This window comes from Chrysemys picta, chromosome 12, assembly GCF_011386835.1.
Source record: "Chrysemys picta bellii isolate R12L10 chromosome 12, ASM1138683v2, whole genome shotgun sequence".
Taxonomy (NCBI): domain Eukaryota; kingdom Metazoa; phylum Chordata; order Testudines; family Emydidae; genus Chrysemys; species Chrysemys picta.
Genome location: NC_088802.1, coordinates 28,994,461 through 29,017,201, shown reverse-complemented (window position 1 = coordinate 29,017,201; position 22,741 = coordinate 28,994,461). Strand labels below are relative to the sequence as shown.

Here is a 22,741-nt window from a genome sequence, read left to right as displayed (position 1 = left end):
TAAGAGCTGCACCAAAATTTCAAACTGAACTCCCCCCATAAACAAAACCAGTGTATCTGGAGTGGGGGCGGGGCTGTGAGAACGGGCAGCACCTGGATGGGGTTGAGGGAAAAGTGGGCAGTAATATTATTATTGTGTTGTGGGATTGTACTAATGTAAAGCTGTATGCAGTGTGTTTATAGCCGTGTTGGTCCTAGGTTATTAGAGAGACAAGGTGGGTGAGCTAATATCTTTTATTGGATGAAGAGAAGTTGGTCCAATAAAAGATATTCCCTCACCCACCTTGTCTCTATCCTGTAAACCTCATTGGTTAGAATCATTGCAGGCACATCTCCTTAAAAACTGTGATATAGCATTGGCATAAGGAATTTCTGAGACCAATGCAAAAGAGTAACAGAATATTCATTTCAGAAGAATCTTTTTTTTTTGGAAGAACAAAAAAGTAAATGTCAGCATGAAGGATGCCACTGAAATGTATCAGAACAAAAATATTTAGCGGAGAGGAAAAGGCTGTGAAAGTGGGCTGCCACTTATGAGATACAAAGAAATCAGCCCATCAAGGATGACCCTGAGTCCTTAAACCTGGAAAGCTGAGGCCTTGGCTACACTGGCAATTCACAGCGCTGCACTTGCTGCACTCAGGGGTGTGAAAAAACACCCTCCCTGAGCGCAGCGAGTGCAGCGCTGTAAAGCACCAGTGTAATCAGCGCCTGCAGCGCTGCACGCTCGCTCGCAGCGCTGCAAGCTATTCCCCTCGGAGAAGTGGAGTACTTGCAGCGCTGTGAGAGAGCTCTCGCAGTGCTGGCGGCACGACTACACTCGCGATTCATAGCGCTGCCGCGGCAGCGCTGTGAATCCGCAAGTGTAGTCAAGGCCTGAGAGTGTGTATTGAGCACACCTACAGATTTCCCAGGAAAGCTACTTCAAAAAAAGGATGATCCTGGCTTGAGGCAACCCAGCTATGAAAATAGAACGTTCAATTAGAAATTCAAACTTTTTCAGGAGATAAATGATCATTAATGTGGCTAATGAAGTATGAAAGCATGTGCCTCAGTGTTAGCAGGATGGGAGAATTAGTTACAGAAATTTGGTTTATTTTTTAACTAAAAATGGGTGAGAATTATATAATTGGAAGTGCAAAATGGTATTAACTGTTAAAGCAATGTATAAATATTTTAGACATATGCATTCTTTGGGAGTGGTCACAGCCAATCAGTGGTTGCAGTCTCCGCTTGCAAACAAATTCCTCTACCCAGAAAAAAAAAGAAGAAAGTAATCAAGTCCTTAATTCTATGGAGTGTGAGTGTTCTTATTGGTATCAATGTGTCTAGGAGGTAGTCAAATACATACACCCATTGTTACCAACTTCGATGATTTTATCTTGAGTGTGGCAATATTTGTTGTTTTTATTCTGAAAGAACAGCTGGAATCAAGAGACTGCTTTTGAATCACAGAATAATAATAAGAGATTCTAACCTTCATGGTTGTGGAGGGAAAAAGAGCTTGAAAATATGAAGCTAGTACTCTCTAAAGGCTCAGCATCAAAAAGATAAATAAAAAGAATCCAAAATGTATTTTTTTAAATCATAATTCTTTGGGGTTGAATTTGAATTCTTGAGGTTGTCAATATTATACTTGTATGTTTAGCAAAAATTGCCTTTGAGAGGGATTGCGTAGAATCATAGAATATTAAGGTTGGAAGAGACCTCAGGAGGTCACCTAGTCCAATCCCCTGCTTAAAGCAGGACCAACACCAATTAAATCATCCCAGCCAAGGTTTTGTGAAGCCGGGCCTTAAAAACCTCTAAGGATGGAGATTCTACCACCTCCCTAGGTAACCCATTCCAGTGCTTCGCCACCCTCCTAGTGAAATAGTGTTTCCTAATATCCAACCTAGACCCCACTGCAACTTGAGACCATTGCTTCTTGTTCTGTCATCTGCCACCACTAAGCTCCATCCTCTTTGGAACCCTCCCCCCTTCAGGTATTTGAAAGCTGCTATCAAATTACCCCCCCCCCCCTTCTCTTCTGCAGACTAAATAGCCCTAGTTCCCTCAGCCTCTCCTCGTAAGTCATGTGCCCCAGCCCCATAGTCATTTTTGTTGCCCTCCGCTGGACTCTCTCCAATTTGTCCACATTCCTTCTGTAGTGGGGGGACCAAAACTGGATGCAATACTCCAAGTGTGGCCTCACCAGTGCTGAATAGAGGGGAATAATCACTTCCCTCAATCTGCTGGCAATGCTCCTACTAATACAGCCCAATATGCCATTGGCCTTCTTAGCAACAAGGGCACACTGCTGACTCCTATCCAGTTTCTTGTCCACTGTAATCCCCAGGTCCTTTTCTGCAGAACTGCTGCTTAACCAGTCAGTTCCCAGGCTGTAGTGGTGCATTGTATTCTTCGCTCCTAAGTGAAGGACTCTGCACTTGTCCTTGTTGAACCTCATCAGATTTCTTTTGGCCCAAACTTCCAATTTGTCTAGGTCACTCTGGACCCTATCCCTACCCTCCAGTGTTATCTACCTCTCCCCCCAGCTTAGTGTCATCTGCGAACTTGCTGAGGGTGCAATTAATCCCATCATCCAGATAATTAATAAAGATGTTGAACAAAATCAGCCCCAAGACTGACCCTTGGGGCACTCCGCTTGATACTGGCTGCCAACTAGACATCAAGCCATTGATCACTACCCATTGAGCCCAATGATCTAGCCAGCTTTCTATCCACCTTATAGTCCATTCATCCAATCCATACTTTTTTAACTTGCTGTCAAGAATACTGTGGGAGATATCAAAAGCTTTGCTAAAGTCAAGGTATATCATGTCCACCACTTTCACCATATCCACAGAGCCAGTGGATTTCATACAAGACAATGGTACTCCTTTAGACCTGAGCAGATAGTCAAAGTTAAGGGACTGACGGCTGCTCCAGTTGGGAGGAGAATTTGACAGTGGACTCTGGGACCTTTATAGCAGTCTTATTTATTTACAGTGTCCTGTTATCTTGAGCCCAGGAGAGATCAAAAAACTAACGAACAAAAACCCCAAACCAACCACTCAGTTCTGCCAGTCATCTTATTCAGGCTGGTTTACATTTAACCTGAATGCAGGGACGCTAAGTAGTTTAAAAACTATACCTTTACTCATCATATAACTTTTGAGAGGCTTCCATGCCCCCTTTTTGCTTTATGTCCCCGCCCAGACTCATGTTTGGACATGTACACTTTTGACCTGGTGGTCATTTTGGGGGGAAAAAAATGCATCAGGACTAAATGTATAAATAGTGCTTTGTGGGTTTTTTGTTTATTTACATTTAAAGCTGTTGTTAAGGTCATTTCAATAGGCCAATAGCATAAAGAAGCGTTAAGTCATTTTAAAATAATTTATGAAATAAAGCAGATTATCTCTGAGAGAGAGTTAGCTACGTGGAAAGGCGACTGTAGAAAAACAGAGGGATAATATTCAGAAAGAAGGGGGGAAGAGAAAGACCAAGAGAATATAAAGTGGATTATCAGAAAATGTGAGAGAGAGAGAGTTAGTTACATGAAAAGGGGAAAAAAGACAGAAGGAGAGAGGAAAATAAAGTGGACAAAAAGAGAGAGTTGTAAAACAGCAAGAAAGGAAAATGCGGCTCTCTGACCGAATGGCAGGGAGAGAAAATGAAGACGATTATTACAAAGTGTGTGAGAGTGTTTAAAAAAACAAGAAAGATAAAAGCACCTCACCCCAAGAGCAGTCACTAATCAAATGCCAGTAATTCCAGGACAGCAGCCTCAGACAAGCCAGGCTCAAGGCTGAACCAATTAGAAGATATTCTTTCAATGTGTCATAGAATATTAAAATGAATGCATTTCCCTGAACCAATCATAATGGGCCATAATGGTGGGGCATGGCTATTCTCCATTGCACTGTTTAATCACTTTTGTTGAGCCAGTCAGGAATGGCCTTCTGAGGACTGGAACATTTGTAAACCCCCAAGCAATGATTGATTGACCGGTGTGTGTATAAAAAACCTACTTTTTTGCAAGGCAGTTTAAACTAGGAACCTGTAGGTTCCGATCATGGCCTTTTACAAGATGCCTACAGATGCCAAGAAGCTCAGATTGCCTCTGGGAGCACCTACATGTGTTCAGAAGAGATAGCCTGCCTACACTTATTTCCCTGAAGAGGCATCACTGGTACCGAACCCCGCGTTCTATCCAGAAATCGAACCAAAGAACCAGGGAGACTCTGTGGGGCCATCGCCTGTTGTAAATAAGGCAAAAGATGTAAAAGTACTTCAAGATAGGATGCAGAGGCATTTGTTGCTGGCTATGATGCAGGCAGAGTTAAGGTCTGAGGTGAGATGGCCTGTATTATTTTATGATAAATTGCTGCAAAATTATAAGAGGCTAAATATATTTATGCTTTTTGTAGGAAGGAGAGGAAGAAGAGCCTGTATATATGGTGGTGGCCAAGGTATCGTTGGAGGATGGTGAGGCCAAGAGTCAGGCAGTAACTGACAATTGCTGGTCAAATGGCAATATCATCATGGTAAAACAACTGGCAGTTTTTACACAGCTTCTGGGGAAAAAAATTGCAATTGTACCTTTAAAATGTGCTTTTTGTTGTTTTTGACAGATAACTAAGCTGGAGTCATACAGGATTACAGCCAGGGTACGTAGCGAGTTGCCATCAGAAGCAGAGCAGTCTGAGACAGAATTGCAAGATGAGGTAAGACCCCTTATGGCATTTTACAAGAAATTGATGCAAAATTATAAGGGCTTAAATACATTTATATGTTTGTTCATAGTAACAGGGATCATAGATGAGACGGAGAGACAGACAATGCCCAACAGCATGGTCACTAGGAATGATGACATTTCAGAAACAGAAGAGGGGGTGATCTAGGTAGTACAAGTTACAATTTTTGCCTTTTTAATTTGTAAATTACTGCAACAAAGAATTAAAAACCTATTATTTTCTCTGCTTTTGACAGACCTCTTTAGCGGATTAGTCGGATAAAGAGAACCAGCCTTCTGGAAGAATAAATCTGATATGTACATGCTGCTTTTGCAAAAAGGAGACTTAAAAGAAAACCTATAGCAAAGTAAGGGGGCTAACCGACCGAGCTGTAAAGAAGGTGTTATGACTGATATTGTTTGGGTTGTTGTAGGCAAAGCCAATTACCACCACTTAAGGGTCAGCTCTTTGATAACTGTGAAGCCTGTGTGATAGATGAACCCACTCACACAGCCATAATTGTATCCTTTGAGGGTGCACAGAAATGTTTCACCAGGTCAGATGCACTTCTTTTAAATTGACTATGGCATGGCTCTTAAATACAATTATGGCCACAGGCTACAAACTGAAGGAGCTTAACTTGAGCACTCAAACTGTAACTGAAGTTATTAAAATGATAAGGGAGGTAGAAGCTTCAGCAGATTGTCACTGCTGGCAGGCACTGGAAATAAGGTGCCAATGAAAACTGGCCTGACGATATGTCAGAGGGTTGTTAAAAAAAGCTTATAAAACTTCTTACATGACAAAACTTCTCCCTAAGGGGTCAAAAAGAACACAACTGAATATTGATGAAGATGTACAATTTCTTTCTTTCAGAAACACAATGGATGTTTAAGATTAGTTTTGTAGCACCTATAAATAGAAAGATGTTATCAGCTGTGCATAGTTGCTTCACTTGATTGTATACAACTCTGCTTTTAAGAATCTAATGTAAAATATGATGCCTTGCTCTGTATTTTTTTTGTTAGTGTTTTCTTATATATACTTAAGTCTTGGAGTCAGAAATGACGGGCTTGATAAAGAGGCAAGGTGCGTGAGGTAATGTCTATTATTGGGCCAACTTCTGTTAGTGAGAGAGACAAGCTTTTGAGCTACACAGAGTTCTTCCTCAGGTCTGGGTCACATACCCAGAATGTCACAGGCTTGTAAAAGAAAATGTATTTTTCTCCCAGGGAGGTTGGGAGTTTTGGATGTGTGATTTCCCCCTTCTCTCCCCCACCTTCCACTTATTTCAGGCTGCTAATAAATGTGGTAAAACTCTTAGCAGAAAGCAGATTGCATCTTGGCTTGTAGACCAAGATACTCACATGCAGCACAAGCCAGCAAGAATCAAGATTAAAAGAAATAAAATGGTTGTGTCTGATGTGGATGCACAATGGCAGGCTCATTTGATCATTGTGATTCCCAGCTTGAACCTCAATGATAGTAATAAATAAATGTTAACAGTGATAGATATTTTGTCTAAATACAACTGGGTGGTAGCCTTAAATAATGATGAAGCTCTTTTCAGCCAGGGTTGGGTGCCTCAGAAATTTAAGAACTCTTTTCCTCATCTATTTTTAACAAAGCTTTAAAGACTTTGTTAAAACAACAAGGTGTACATGATTTTTTTACCGATAATAAAGTCAAGGTGAGGGTCATGGAGAAGTTTAAAATCAAAGACATGGAGGTATTTTAATGCCCATAGCACCTTTTCATACATCGATGTGTCCTGCATGCCTTCAAGCACAGTTACAACAGAAGTTTTCAGAACTGATTTATATTACCCATACTAACTCATTGAGCCTGTCAGAAATGGTCTATGGGAATAGCTTTAAAATACAGGTGCTACACTCTCTTTTTCAGAAAAGAGATCCCATAAGGTTTCTAAATTAAAAGGAGCTTTTGAAAAGGGATATCAGCAAACTTCTACTGATGAAATATTTATGTTGGGTGTTTCATCATAAGGGCAGCAAACTGTGTACACATTAAAAGATTATGGAGAAGAGGAAGTTGTAGGCTCTTTTTGCCCTGAAGAATTACAAAAAGTAAACATTAGCTAGGCCTGTGTTTACAAAATAGAAAAGATTCTATCAAAGAAAAGACAGGGGAGAAACAAGTATTTTCTGGTGAAATGGAAAGCTGACCTGGAAAATTTAACAATTGGGTCAAAATGTCTCAAGTTCAAGACCTGTGATAAGGAGGAAACTGACTGAAGGTGGGTTTTATGTCATCTTACCTAGAAATGCATCTCTGGGGACCTTTCCTCAAAATGCTATTTCCAGCTTTATACTTTAAATGTGATTTAATAGGCAATAGGTTTAAAACAAACAAAAGAAAGTACTTCAGACAATGCAGAGTCACCTGTGGAACTCTTTGCCAGAGGATATTGTGAAGGCCAAGAGTATAACCAGGTTCAAAAAAGAACTAAGATAAGTCCATGGAGGACAGGTCCATCAATGGCTATTAGCTAGGATGGGCAGTGATGATGTCCCTAGCCTCTGTTTGCCAGAAGCTGGGAATGGACAACAGGGGATGGATCACTTGGTGGTTACCTGTTCTGTTCATTCCTTCTGGGGCACCTGGCACTGGCCACTGTCTGAAGACAGGATACTGGGCTAGATGGACCATTGGTCTGATTGACCCAGTGTGCTGTTCTTATGGTAATTGGGATGTTGCTTTATCAGAAATTCATTCTGGTCACTTATGGACCATAATTTCTTTTGCTTTACCATTTGTGATAAAAGAGCTCGTACTACCAGGCTATTGTTAAAACACCCAGCATTTATTAGAGAACATCAACAAAACTATTAACAGCAATCCCAAGAAAGCAGAGCTCAGTGTCGGTGATGAAGCAGTGACCAGAAGGACTTGGTTAAAAGCAAATGAAGAAAAGTATTTTTTCCACACTGGGGGTGGGGAGAGGGGGATTGGTGATAGGACTGGGAGTATTCTTGCATGATAGCCCCTCACCCTGCTGATATTAGAGTGGTGGTGGAGGTAAATTCATCATACATTTACATGGATATAGTGGAACATCGGTTAGTGGGGGACTACTCTCTTCCGTTGCTGTGCTGTGTTCCTAGCCAACTATCACGGGTGACAAATCCCATTAAGTATCCATGAGTAAGCAGCACATCAGATCCATCTCTACTGAAATAAAGACACAATGGAATAAACACGTTTCATTTTGTTTTGGGAAAGTGATCATTAAACTGCATGTGCACCCCAGGAAAGTTGAAGGATGTTGACTACACAAAATTAGGGGGCCCCCCTCTCTGTATAAAACTATTACAAGGCTCAGGCTGGTTATGCCTTGCTGGGTTATCCTGTATTACCAGCTATGTATGAGGATGGTTTAGGAAGGATGTTCCACAGTCTTTTTAGAAAAACTAACAATATTGAGAAAGGGTCTAGAAATCAGTAAGCCCCACATGAAAATAGCTGTTACACAATTTACATCTTTGGTTGTAATTTTGTCTAGCGCTGTTATGAATAAAGTGGGCATGCACATAAAACAGGAAGGTTCTGGTCTTGCGGTGATTAGGAGCAAAAGAGCGGCATCAAGCCTTCCATTTACAGGGTCTCCCGGCACTTTAAAAAAGAAAATAAAAGCTGTTAAAAGATGCTGCAGCCATAAGCCTAGAAGACTCTCTAAGAAGAGGAAGCAGAGCATCACCCATGGTAAAAGGGATGTATTTTAAAACTCAAAATGGCTTTCATTCATAGCAATTCTGAAGAATTGTCCTAAATCAGAATTGGGTCTGTTTCAAATAGCCCTGCTCAAACCAACATTGAGAATAGTTTTTATGCCAAGGTGCCACCTTTGGCTACCTTAACTGTGATTTCCCCTCTAGAATTTTTTTATTTTATTTTGAGGCCTGGGGCTCGTTACCTAGACCTCACAGCACATTGCTGTACCTGTGCCGCAAGGTTCTGAAAGAAGATGGGGCGGACACTAACAAAGATGCCACGTCACCCTAACAAATTACCCCATCACCACCCTTTTTAACCAGCTGGATGTCACTGTAGGTGGCTGTCTTATCAGCCAGAGCAACAATTGTTACGCTTACAGAATCTTGATAGAATTGATTCTGAACTACAGCAATCATACCCTAGCTACACACGTTTCCACAGGCATGTTTCAGAGAGACAGCAGGGGCCCACAATAGCACCATTTTGGACAGTGTGGGTAACAGGTTTTATACTCAGGGCTGACCTAACAGCCATCAGCAGAAAGCTGGATTTGCTGGGACCTTTACACAGTGATTTATTTTTTCAAGAAAAATTGCTGCTGAAGGACATGGACTTCAAAAATTAAAGTCAAAGAAATGTTTTGCCTGATGAGTGGGAACGCCACTCAGAATTATAAAGTACACATTATTTCAGCGTCCTGTTTTGTGAAACAGGTGAAAGTTACTCAGGGGTTTGTTTGGGCCATGCAGAGGTTCTAACAACCACCAACGCTAAGTACCCTGGACTGGGTGGGCATGATGAAGGTGTATAGTATTCCAGCTGCAGTCATGTCAGTAACCAGGAAAACCTCTTTCAGGGGCAGTTACCAAACAGTTCGTTATTGGCTTTATAGATCATGATGCCTTCAGTAGTAATTACGTTAACAGCACTTTCAACTTTAAACATTATGACATTAATTTTGTGGACTTATATGTGGATGGTGAGTAGGTGCAAGTTAAACCTCTACAACCTGATTTTGAGAAATGGAAATGCATGAGGGAGTACGTGGATCTCACACAGGCTACTGGGAAAGATGTAAAAGACTGAGCATGCTTGATTGATCCTGGTGAATTTGCACAGGCCTACATGCTGTATGCCTGTAACCTGACCCCAGACCAGGAATGCACTGATCATTATTCTCTCATTGAAACTGGAAACTTGAGAGTAGATTTGTTTTGCTGCAGCACTGCCCTCTACAGTAAGTATGACAGTGTATAGGGTTTCTGATAATGTGCTCAAGTTTAACATAGAAGGAACATCCTATCTGACGATACTGGATTTTGAACACTGTGCAATTAACACATATTTTATCAGAGGATGCTTCTTTTTTAGATATTTTTCTCAGCGACTGCTCCTAAAGGAATCTATGTCTGGAATACCCTTGGGGCTTATTGTTAATACCCACACCCACAACTTACCCAGGGAACACTGTCTGGCCCCTTTACTACCAAAACATGGACCAGGCAAATTTTTCAATTCCAACAGATTTCCCCAAGTCAGTAACTTCTTTCCTAAAGCTAACATGACTTTTTAAAACAGTAACTCTAATAATATTGTGTTTCACCAGGGACACACATCTCCCTACTGGTAACCTCTGGACAGAGGCAACTCATTGAGAGTGGGGGTGCCCCCCCAGATTTCTGCCAGGGTTTGCTGGCCGGGTCCTCTCCCTGTGAGGCACACCTCGGAGCTGCAGGGAGGGACCACTAAGAGTGGGGAGGGGATGTGCCTAGGGGGGCATGACTCAAGCTTTTGGGAGGGCAAATCTTTAAATTGTGGCCCCCCCCCCCATCAGTAGAAACCAGTCATCTATGCCTGTGGGTATCATAGTATATATATTTTTAAAGAAATGCAGTAAAAGGTTACCGCTTGATCACATTTTAAAATTATATACTGGTGATTTACCAGAACATGACCACATGATGGTGCAGGTTGTAAAAGGGAAAAATCAGGCATGTCCAGATGCATCCCACATTTTTTTTAACGTGTTTTTTTTAACTTTTCTTTCTGGTCCCATTGAATTCACTTAATCTCTAGTATGGAAAAACGTCGCTGGGTTTAGTCTTGGTGGGAGGGGGCTGGGTCCATGGTATAATAAGGTGATGGTGTCACGATCTTGTATTTAAACAAGAGCCTAAATTTAGTCTCCTAAATCCATATTCAGGCTCCAGAGTAAGTGGATTGATTTCAGTAGCTTTGGGCACTCAGCACTGAACCCCAGTGTTGCAGGCTCAGCATTTTTGAAACTCTGGCCACTTTTTGAGAAAAGTGAATATGGATTTAAAAGGCTATTGTTTGAAAAAGCTATTAAAAACATTTCCCCAGAATCAGTCTAGAACATCTGTCTGCAGGGAAAGAACCTGTGGGGAATAGGGGTGTGAAACAGACTAAATCCCCTTCCAAAACATCCCCAGTCACCTTTCTAACCTGGACAGGCTGCAGAATAACAACCACATTTTGCTTCAGGTTGTCTCATTCCCTTGAGAGACGGGGAAAGGAAATGGCTGGAGTGGAGCTGGTGACCTTTGAGGATGTGGCTGTGTATTTCACGGAGGAAGAGTGGGCTTTGCTAGACCTGGGTCAGAGAGCCCTGTACAGGGATGTCATGCAGGAGAATTATGAGACTGTGACCTCGCTGGGTAAGAATTTCTGTCGTCTTGGGTAAGAGAAGCTGTTGGGGGAGTATCAGAGGGGTAGCAGTGTTAGTCTGAATCTGTAAAAAGCAACAGAGGATCCTGTGGCACCTTTAAGACTAACAGAAGTATTGGGAGCATAAGCTTTCGTGGGTAAGAACCTCACTTCTTCAGATGCAAGTAATGGAAATTTCCAGAGGCAGGTATAAATCAGTATGGAGATAACGAGGTTAGTTCAGTCAGGGAGGGTGAGGTGCTCTGCTAGCAGTTGAGCTGTGAACACCAAGGGAGGAGAAACTGCTTCTGTAGTTGGATAGCCATTCACAGTCTTTGTTCAATCCTGATCTGATGGTGTCAAATTTGCAAATCAACTGGAGCTCAGCAGTTTCCCTTTGGAGTCTGGTCCTGAAGTTTTTTTGCTGTAAGATGGCTACTTACAGCAAAAAAAACTTCAGGACCAGACTCCAAAGAGTCATTTTAGACTTTGGGACAGGGACTGTGTCTTACTATGTGAATGTCTGGTGCCTAGGCAGGGTGTCCCAGTGGTTTGGGTTCTGGAATCAAAGAAAGGAGATCTGTCTTCTCCATCACAGTCTCACATTACACTCTCATAAGCAAACTATGGAAATGTGGTCTAGATGGAATTGTTGTAAAGCGGGTGCACAACTAGTTGAAAAACTCTACTCAAATAATAGCTACCTATAGAATGCTGTTAAATGAGGAAGACGTATTTTGTGGGGGTTCACAGTGATCTGTCTTGGGTCCAGTTTTAGTCAATATTTTCATTAATGACCTGATGGAGTCAAGTGGTAAGAATGCTAATAAAATTTGTGGAAGACACCAAGCTGGGAGGGGTTGCAAGGACAGGATTAGAATTCCAAACAGTCTTGACAATTGCAAAAATTACCTGAAATGAGCAAGATGACATTTAGTAAAGACAAGTGAAAAGTACTAATACACAATGAGAAATAACTGGCTAAAGAGTAGTACTGAGAAAATAATCTTGGCGTGATAGTGAATCACAAATTGAATGTGAATCAACAATGTGATGCAGTTGAAAAAAAGGTTAATGTAGGGTTACCATACGTCCGGATTTTCCCGGACATGTCCGGCTTTTTGGGCTCCAAATCCCCGTCCGGGGGGAAAGCCCAAAAAGCCGGACATGTCCGGGAAAATCGGGACATGCCGGGCCGGCCGTGCGGGTGCTCGGGGGCTGGGCTGGGGGCTCGGGGGTCGGGCCGGGGGCTTGGGGGCCGGGCCGGGCCGGCGGAGCGGGGCCGGGACAGGACGGGGGCTCCGGGGCCGGGCCGGCGGTGCGGTGCCTGGCCGGGGGCTCCAGGGCCAGGCCGGCCGGGCCGGGCCGGGGGCTCGGGGGCGCCGGCGGGGCCGGGCCGGGGACTCGGGGGCCGGGCCGGCACCGGCGGCTCAGGGGCCGGCGGTGCCAGGCCAGGCCGGGGGCTCGGGGGACGGGACGGCGGTGCCGGGGGACGGGCTGGGGACCGGCGGTGCGGTGCCGGGGGCCGGGGGTGCTCGGCCGGGGGCCCGGGGGCCGGGCCAGGGACCGCAGTGCTGGGCGGGCCGGGGGTGGTCGCCGGGCCCGGGCCCGGGGCCGGCACCCCAGGGCCGGGGCCAGCCTGGGCCGCGCCTCCTCCCCACACACTCCCCCTTACCTGCTTCAGGCTTCCCGCGACTCAAATGTTCGCGGGAAGCAGGGGAGGGGGCGGAGACTTTGGGGAGGGGGCGGAGTTGGGGCGGGGCCGGGGCCCCGTGGAGTGTCCTCCTTTGGGAGGCACAAAATATGGTAACCCTACAATGCCATTCTGGGGTGTATTAACAGGACTGTTGTATGTAAGACACTGGAGGTAATTGTCCCATTCAACTCAGCACTGATGACACTTCAGCTAGAGTACTGTGTTAACTAGTTTTGGGCACCACAATTTAAGAAAGATGTGGACAAACTGGAGTGAATCCAGATCAAAGCATTGAAAATGATAAAAGGTTTTGAGAACATGACTTGTGAAGTCAGGTTTAAAAAAAATGGATGTGTCTAGTCTTGAAAAAAGAAGCCTGAGGGAGGACCTGATAACAATCTTCAAATATGCTAAGAGCTGTTGTAACAAGGATGAGGATCAGTTGTTCTCCATGTCCACTGAAGGTAGGATAAGAAATAATGGGCTTAATCTGCAGCAAGAGATATTTAGGTCAGATATCAGGAAAACACTTTCTAACTATAAGGATAGTTAAGCACTGGAACAGGTTACTAATGGAGGCTAATGGAATCCACATCATTGTAGGGTTTTAAGAACAGGTTGGACAAACACCTGTCAGGCATGGTCTAGGTATAGTTAGTCCTGCCATGAGTGCAGGGGACTGGACTTAATTGCTTCTCGAGTTTCCTTCCAGGCCTACATTTCTATGATTCTGCAGTTTGAGGCCAGGTTGGATGAGAATGGCTACTCCATCTCCAGAGCTGTTTTCTCTGGGTCTGTGGGGTATGGAACAGGTTGAGGGGATGAGATCCAGCACCAGTCCTTTGATGTCCGCCAGACGGGCAGCGATGGGGGCAGAGCAGGTCTCATGGGTGATGGGGAAGGGCTGAGTGACCATTGATCACCATGTGGATCTGCCCTAGTCCTAGTTTATCATGACTCATGAGAAGAGGTTCTTTGCTCTCTGCACTGCACTGGGGGTAGGTGTCTATCGATCTTCTTTCCAGGCCATGGGTGGTGTTACCTCTGTTTATTTCTGAACAACTTGCATTGGGAAAGCACCTAAAAGCCCCAGTCAGGGATCAGAGCTTTTCTGAGCCAGGTGGTACATGGACACATAGTGAAAGACAGTCCCTACCTCAAAAAGTTCACAGTCTATGTAACATTTTCCAATTGTGGCTTGTTTTGTGAAGGAATATGCGTTGTGTGTGTGTGTTTTGGGGGTTGGGAATTGGCAGTGATTAAGACTTTAGTTGTATCCCAGATACCTTCAGAGTGTAGCAACTCTCCTCAGCTCCCCATGGGAATAAGGCAGAGCCATTCCCTAGGTAGAATGGATAAGCTGTTGCTCCAGAGCAGTGTGTCATGGGATATTTTATGATTTATAGCCCAGTCCCTATAGGGTGGGAGGAGAGAGGAAGGAGCCTATCTGGATGGGCTATTCAGATCCTCAGTTTGGAAGGAATAACAGTTTCATTTTAATAAACACGATCAGCACTTGTTTCCTTGCTTCCCCAGCAAAACCTGACATGATCTCCCGGCTGGAACAAGGGGAGGAGCCGTGGGTCCCTGATCTCCAGGGCTACGAGGAAGGGGAGATCCTGAGGAATGTCCACACAGGTGAGGATTCAGCTAAACTGACTAAGAGACCAATTATTGTATCCTCATGGCAGACATCACATATGAATTTTCATCAAGCCTGTCTGACCCTTCAGCCCCTACCTTCTTCTATATTTAGAGGATGTGGAGGAAGGATGGGTCCCCTCATCTCTCTCCTCTGGGGAAGGGTTTGGGAGGCTGTGACATTTTGGGGTTCAACCCAGACCAGTAAGGAGTTATGTCACTGCCTGTCCTACAACTATGATGCCTTATATGCTCTGCTACTGTGGCTCATAGCCCAGACACCAACAGCCAGCAGACAAGCCTGTAGGTCACAGCCTGGCTTCCACTGCCCAGTTATTGTTAGCCCAGACACCAACACCCCTCCAGTGCTGAATTTCCTAAAAACTGTCTCCCTGCAGTGCCCAGAACGCTCCTAGAATACTCACAGAAGTTATTAAGTTTGTTGCTCCTTTAAAGAGGCAATACACTGCAGCTCATTAATTTCACTGGTGTTTGACAGACCCTCCTATCTCAATCCAAGCACTGAGCTGGTTTAGATAAAAAGTACAAAAGTTTATTTGATTAAAGAGATAGGATTGAAGTTAATTCCAGTACAAGGGATAAAGATAGAAATTGTTACAAACAAACAAACTTAAAAATGTGCTTTCTAAGACTAAAGTTTAACTTCAACAGTTTACAATTTTTATCTAAGGGTATGTCTACACTACGAAATTAGTTCGAATTTATAGAAGGCGGTTTTATAGAAATCGATTGTATACAGCCGATTGTGTGTGTCCCCACATAAAATGCTCTAAGTGCTCTAGTCGGCGGACCGCGTCCACAGTACGAGGCTAGCGTCGACTTCCGGAGCATTGCACTATGGGTAGCTATCCCACAGCTATCCCACAGTTCCCGCAGTCTCCGCCGCCCCTTGGAATTCTGGGTTGAGATCCCAATGCCCGGATGATGCAAAACAGTGTCGCGGGAGGTTCTGGGTACATGTCGTCAGGCCCCTCCCCCCGTCACAGCAACGGCAGACAATAGATTCGCGCCTTTTTACCTGGGTTACCTGTGCAGACAACATACCACGGCAAGCATGGAGCCCGCTCAGCTCACCGTCACCATATGTCCTCTGGGTGCCGGCAGACGTGGGACTGCATTGCTACACAGCAGCAGCTGCTAACTGCCTTTTGGCGGTAGACGGTGCAGTAGACTGGTAGCCTTCATTGGCGATCTGGGTGCTGGCAGCCGTGGGGCTGCATTGCACCAGCCCCTTGCCTTTTGGCAGTAGATGGTGTATTACGACTGTTAACCGTTCTATTACAAGTTGGGTCATCGCACATTAGCAGAGTCTTCCCTGAGCAGCAGATTGTGCAATAGGCCTGAAGGCCATCGTAATACACTAACTGCCAAGCGCCCAGTATTTGCTGCCAAGCACCCAGAAAGATGCCGAGGGCTATCAGTCACGCTGCACCGTCGTCTTAAGATGTAAAAAATAGCTTTGTTCTGTATTCATTTGCTTCACCTTCCTCCGTGAAATCAATGGCCTGCTAAGCCCAGGGTTTTCAGTTTAATCTTTGGGGGGACCATTCTGTGTGACAGTTGTTTGTGTTTCTCCCTGATGCACAACCACCTTTCTTGATTTTAATTCCCTGTTCCTGTACCTGTAAGCCATGTTGTCACTCGGCCCTCCCTCCCTCCTGCCCTCCCTCCTTCTCCTGGTCCATCAGATACTAGTTTCGCGCCTTTTTTCTGACCAGGCGCCATAGCTAGCACTGGGATCATGGAGCCCGCTCAGATCACCGCGGCAATTATGAGCACTATGAACACCACGCGCATTGTCCTGGAGTATATGCAGAGCCAGGACATGCCAAGGCGAAACCCGGACCAGCCGAGGAGGCGATTGCAGCGAGGCGATGAGAGTGATGAGGAAATTGACATGGACATAGACCTCTCACAAGGCACAGGCCCCAGCAATGTGGAAATCATGGTGTCACTGAGGCAGGTTCATGCCGTGGAACGCCGATTCTGGGCCCGGGAAACAAGCACAGACTGGTGGGACCGCATCGTGCTGCAGGTATGGGACGATTCCCAGTGGCTGCGAAACTTTCGCATGCGTAAGGGCACTTTCATGGAACTTTGTGACTTGCTTTCCCCTACCCTGAAACGCCAGGATACCAAGATGAGAGCAGCCCTCACAGTTCAGAAGCGAGTGGTGATAGCCCTGTGGAAGCTTGCAACGCCAGACAGCTACCGGTCAGTCGGGAATCAATTTGGAGTGGGCAAATCTACGGTGGGGGCTGCTGTGATCCAATTTGCCAGGGCAATGAAAGACCTGGTGATAGCAAGGGCAGTGACTCTGGGCAACGTGCAGTCAATAGTGGATGGTTTTGCTGAAATGGGATTCCCAAACTGTGGCGGGGCCATAGACGGAACCCATATCCCTATCTTGTCACCGGAGCACCAAGCCACCGACTACGTAAACCGCAAGGGGTACTTTTCAATGCTGCTGCAAGCCCTGGTGGATCACAAGGGACGTTTCACCAACATCAACGTGGGATGGCCGGGAAAGGTACATGATGCTCGCGTCTTCAGGAACTCTGGTCTGTTTCGACAGCTGGAGGAAGGGACTTTCTTCCCGGACCAGAAAATAACCGTTGGGGATGTTGAAATGCCTATCGTGATCCTTGGGGACCCAGCCTACCCCTTAATGCCATGGCTCATGAAGCCGTACACAGGCAGCCTGGACAGGAGTCAGGACCTGTTCAACTACAGGCTGAGCAACTGCCGAATGGTGGTGGAATGTGCATTTGGACGTTTAAAAGCGCGCTGGCGCAGCTTACTGACTCGCTCAGACCTCAGCGAAAAGAATATCCCCATTGTTATTGCTGCTTGCTGTGTGCTCCACAATATCTGTGAGAGTAAGGGGGAGACATTTATGGCGGGGTGGGAGGTTGAGGCAACTCGCCTGGCCGCTGATTACGCACAGCCAGACACCAGGGCGGTTAGAGGAGCACAGCAGGGCGCGGTGCGCATCAGAGAAGCTTTGAAAACGAGTTTTGTGACTGGCCAGGCTACCATGTGAAACTTCTGTTTGTTTCTCCTTGATGAACCCTCCAAACCGCCCCCCCACCCGGTTCACTCTACTTCCCTGTAAACCAACCACCCCACCCCACCCTCCCCTCCCCAATTCGAGCACCGCTTGCAGAGGCAATAAAGTCATTGTTTTTTCACATTCATGCATTCTTTATTAGTTCCTCACAGAAGTAGGGGGATAATTGCCAAGGTAGCCTGGGATGGGTGGGGGAGGAGGGATGGAAAAGGACACACTGCATTTTAAAACTTTAACTCTTATTGAAGGCCAGCCTTCTGATGCTTGGGCGATCATCTGGGGTGGAGTGACTGGGTGGCCGGAGGCCCCCCCACCGTGTTCTTGGGCGTCTTGGTGAGTAGGCTATGGAACTTGGGGAGGAGGGCTGTTGGTTAAACAGGGGCTGTAGCGGCGGTCTCTGCTCCTGCTGCCTTTCCTGCAGCTCAACCATACGCTCGAGCATATCAGTTTGATGCTCCAGCAGACGGAGCATTGACTCTTGCCGTCTGTCTGCAAGCTGACGCCACCTATCGTCTTCAGCCCGCCACTTGCTCTTTTCATCACGCCATTCAGCCCGCCACCTCTCCTCTCGTTCATATTGTGCTTTTCTCATGTCCGACATTGACTGCCTCCACGCATTCTGCTGTGCTCTATCAGCGTGGGAGGACATCTGCAGCTCCGTGAACATATCGTCCTACGTTTTCTCTTTCTAATGTTCACTAGCCTCTGCGAAGGAGAAACATTTGCAGCTGGTGGAGGAGAAGGGAGAGGTGGTTAAAAAAGACACATTTTAGAGAGCAATGGGTACACTCTTTCATTACAAGGTCGCATATTTCGGCTTGCAGGCAGCCATGGTAGGCCACAGTGTTTTGGCTTTTTTAACCTTCTTAACATGCGGGAAAGGTTTCAAACAGCAGCGCATTTCCCATATCAAGGATGAATTGGGTTGTCCATTTAAAATGGGTTTTCAATGTAAAAGGAGGGGCTGCGGTTTCCCAGTTAACATGCGGCACAAACCCAAGTAAACCACCCCCCCCACACACACACACGATTCTCTGGGATGATCACTTCACCCCTCCCCGCACCGCGTGGTTAACAGCGGGGAACATTTCTGTTCAGAAGAGCAGGAACGGGCGCCTCTGAATGTCCCCTTAATAAAATCACCCCATTTCAACCAGGTGACCGTGAATGATATCACTCTCCTGAGGATAACAAAGAGAGATAAGGAATGGATATTGTCTGCATGCCAGCAAACACCGGGACCATACGCTGCCATGTTTTGTTATGCAATGATTCCAGACTACGTGCTACTGGCCTGGAGTACATAAAGGAGAGCTTTCTGGAGATGTCCCTGGAGGATTTCCGCTCCATCCCCATACATGTTAACAGACTTTTCCAGTAGATGTACTGGCCACGATTGCCAGGGAAAATTAATCATTAAACACGCTTGCTTTTAAACCATGTGTAATGTTTACAAATATTTACAAAGGTACACTCACCAGAGGTCTCCTGTGTGCCCTGAGGGTCTTGGGTGAGTTCGGGGGTTACTGGTTCCAGGTCCAGGGTCACAAACATATCCTGGCTGTTGGGGAAACCGGTTTCTCCGCTTTCTTGCTGCTGTGAGCTACCTACAGTACCTCCATCCTCATCTTCCTCGTTCCCCGAACCGTCATCCCTGTGTGTTTCTCCATTGATGGAGTCAAAGCACAAGGTTGGGGTAGTGGTGGCTGCACCCCCTAGAATGGCATGCAGCTCCGCGTAGAAGCGGCAAGTTTGCGGCTCTGCCCCGGACCTTCCGTTTGCTTCTCTGGCTTTGTGGTAGGCTTGCCGTAGCTCCTTAATTTTCACGTGGCACTGCTGTGTGTCCCTGTTATGGCCCTGGTCCTTCATGGCCTTGGAGACCTTTTCTAATACTTTGCCATTTCTTTTACTGCTACGGAGTTCAGCTAGCACTGATTCATCTCCCCATATGGCGAGCAGATCCCGTACCTCCCATTCGGTCCATGCTGGAGCTCTTTTGTGATCCTGGGACTCCATCACGGTTACCTGTGCTGATGAGCTCTGCGTGGTCACCTGTGCTCTCCACGCTGAGCAAACAGGAAATGAAATTCAAACGTTCGCGGGTCTTTTCCTGTCTACCTGGTCAGTGCATCTGAGTTGAGAGTGCTGTCCAGAGCGGTCACAATGAAGCACTGTGGGATAGCTCCCGGAGGCCAATAACGTCAAATTCTGTCCACACTACCCCAATTCCGACCCGCAAAGGCCGGTTTTATTGCTAATCCCCTCGTCGGAGGTGGTGTAAAGAAACCGGTTTAAAGGACCCTTTAAGTCGAAAGAAAGGGCTTCGTCGTGTGGACGTGTCCAGGCTTAATTCGATTTAACGCTGCTAAACCCGTAGTGTAGACCAGGCCTAAGCAGGTTTCTCACCTATATTCAATTCCCAGAGACTTGAACCCCCTTGGTTGAAAGATTCACTTTTCCCAGATATATAAGAGCATTGGGGATTGGGCCAAAAGAAATCTGATGAGGTTCAACAAGGACAAGTGCAGAGTCCTGCACTTATGACGGAAGAATCCCATGCACTGCTACAGACTAGGGACCGAGTGGCTAGGCAGCAGTTCTGCAGAAAAGGACCTAGGGGTTACAGTAGACGAGAAGCTGGATATGAGTCAACAGTGTGCCCTTGTTGTCAAGAAGGCTAACGGCATTTTGGGCTGTATAAGTAGGAGCATTGCCAGCAGATCGAGGGACGTGTATATCTATCATGTCCTTTGTAGTATGTACATCACAAAAGAATATTAATGATCAGCGAGTTGTTAGTTTTCCAGTGCCATATTACATGACACCTTTTAGATACAGATTACAGTAACTCCTCACTTAATGTTGTAGTTATGTTCCTGAAAAATGCTACTGTAAGCAAAACAATGTTAAGTGAATCCAATTTCCCCATAAGAATTAATGTAAATGGGGGGGGGCTAAGTTCCAAGGAATATTTTTTTTGCCAGACAAAAGACATTTTTTATATATATAAATATACAGTATGAATTTAAACAAACAATTTAATACTGTACACAGCAATGATGATTGTGAAGCCTGGTTGAGGTTGTGGAGTCAGAGGGTGGAAGAGGGTGGTACATTTCCCAGGGCAGGGTCATCCTTAGGCATATACAGCATATGTGGTTGTGTAGGGCACCCAAAAAATTGGGGCACCCCTGGATCTTAATGTACACCCTCCTGCCTCTTCCTATTCCTGTTCTGACCCTTTTTGCAAGCACCCACCACAGCTGGCTGCTGCAGCCTGGTGAGTCTTCCTCAAGAGGGGATCTAGTAACTTAAAAGTGAAAAAGCCTCCAGCCTGCCAGACCTATTAGCACAACATTGAAACTGTTCAATGAAACTGTTCATTGAAACTGTTCAAAGAGCCATTCAAGTGGTAATGAAGCCATTTAACAGGCATTTGCCAACCCCCAGATATATACAGTCAGTTTCTGAATTTACTGACAAAAACAGTTGTACATGACTGTAATATTTACTCAGAACATGTTAGTCTACAGGGCCTTAGTTTAAAATTTGCTTTACAAATATTTCATTAGTGTGTTGCTGAAGATTATAAAATCACATCTCTAAAAAAATCCTTGCATAGATTTTTAGATGCACAATCTGAGTATTCATCTTTAGCCTTAAATGCCTGTATCTTCAGACATATAGTTTTTTAAATAAATAATTCAAAAGACCACCCTTATCTAAAATACACGTTTTAATTTTAGGTTTCAGAGTGGTAGCCGTGTTAGTCTGTATCAGCAAAAAGAACGAGGAGTATTTGTGGCACCTTAGAGACTAACAAATTTATTTGGGCATAAAGCTTATGCCCAAATAAATTTGTTAGTCTCTAAGGTGCCACAAGTACTCCTCATTATTTTAATTTTAATTACTATAGTGAAAAAAACTTGCTTCCAAAGTCTTCCTGTCCTTTCTGTCCATCCCTTTCTCCCTTCACCCCCCTGTTGAAGAGAGCACTTAAAGGGACAACACCCCTTTCCTTCCAGGTAGCTGGACAAACAAGTTTCCCTTTCTTTACTTCTGACTATTTGATTAACTAGTTTTAAGAGAACCCTCCAGCAAAATCAGAACCTTAGTAAAATATAAAATCCTTTGTTATGCCTAAAATCTTTGGAAACATATTTTTTAAAGTTGGTGAAATTTCATAAACATGTCTATTGTTATGAAGATCACACAAAGTAAATTAGTGTTCCCTTTTTCTAAAAGCAATGAACATTGTTATGGACACACTAAACGTCTGTGACTGATTAATTTAAAATAACATCTTTGTTTCAGAGAGTTAAATATGTAGTAATCTGGAATGATTACTTTATGAAGGCTTAAGAGTACATTTAAAATATCAAATTGGCTTAGAAATACTGATTAAGAAAATGTGAAACAGAGAAGAGCTGCATCAGTATTCCGTAATATTTAATGTTGTATTCAGCAGGACAGCTGACTTGCTCTTACTACAAAGTTTTTGCAAATAAATCTCTGACAAATTTAAGGGAATATCAAAAAACCTGTGACTGACATGTTTTATTCCTAAATTTTGTGCTTTTAATTAGGTACCTACTGCATGTTGAGTCTTCACCATCTGGCTTGCAGTGGAAAACATGTTCCATTTTCTTTAGAAAGAAATTGCAGAAGAGTGTTTTTTTCAAATGTCATTTGCTTCATTTGGGTTCAGGGATTTGGCTGGAAGGGGATGAGCAGGGAGGGGGAGGGAAGAGAGGAGGGAGACAGTGGGGAGAGGGTGGGGCCTGGGGTAGAGCTGGGGTGAAATATGGGTGGGGCCACATGCAGAAGAGGTGGGCTGGGGAGCTAGCCTCCCCAAGTGGCAGCTTCACCCACTGCCCATGACAGCAGGTAAGAGTGGGTTGGCTCCTGCACACCCAATGCACGCTGCAGTCTCCTTAGGAAGGGACCATATTCACAAAATCAAATGCACCAGCACCGTGCATTCTGCGTGAAGGAGAGGGTATGGGGGTCTCTGTGGGGAACTGTGACTCTCCGCCGCTGTGAGGCAGGCCGGGCAGCTCGATATCCTTTGCTGACTCATCCCTACCCCCTCTCCCGGGCTATGAGCTCGGGCTGCCATTGGGCATAGGGGCACCAGTTTAATAATACTGCATAGGGCCCCATAAATCCTAAGGCTGGACCTGTCCCAGGG

The 22,741-nt window shown here is 45.2% G+C and overlaps 1 protein-coding gene across 14 annotated transcripts in view; it reads left to right on the top strand.

The window, feature by feature from the left end:
- The window catches only part of LOC101937991 (uncharacterized), an 83,934-nt gene that overhangs the window by 42,674 nt on the left and 18,519 nt on the right, over positions 1-22,741 (top strand). For 4 of the 14 annotated variants that reach the window (XM_065562426.1, XM_065562424.1, XM_065562427.1 and 1 more), the window contains 7 exons: positions 4,415-4,472; positions 4,619-4,711; positions 4,791-4,888; positions 4,977-5,087; positions 10,961-11,133; positions 14,355-14,456; positions 16,199-17,671. In XM_065562426.1, coding sequence (XP_065418498.1) covers positions 10,995-11,133; positions 14,355-14,456; positions 16,199-17,523 — 1,566 coding nt within the window. In that variant the 5' untranslated portion in view covers positions 4,415-4,472; positions 4,619-4,711; positions 4,791-4,888; positions 4,977-5,087; positions 10,961-10,994 and the 3' untranslated portion in view covers positions 17,524-17,671. Of the gene's footprint in view, positions 1-5; positions 4,339-4,414; positions 4,532-4,618; positions 4,712-4,790; positions 4,889-4,976; positions 5,088-10,960; positions 11,134-14,354; positions 14,457-16,198; positions 17,672-22,741 lie in introns of those variants that run through there. The other 10 variants (XM_065562421.1, XM_065562418.1, XM_065562422.1 and 7 more) reach the window with 5 other exon arrangements.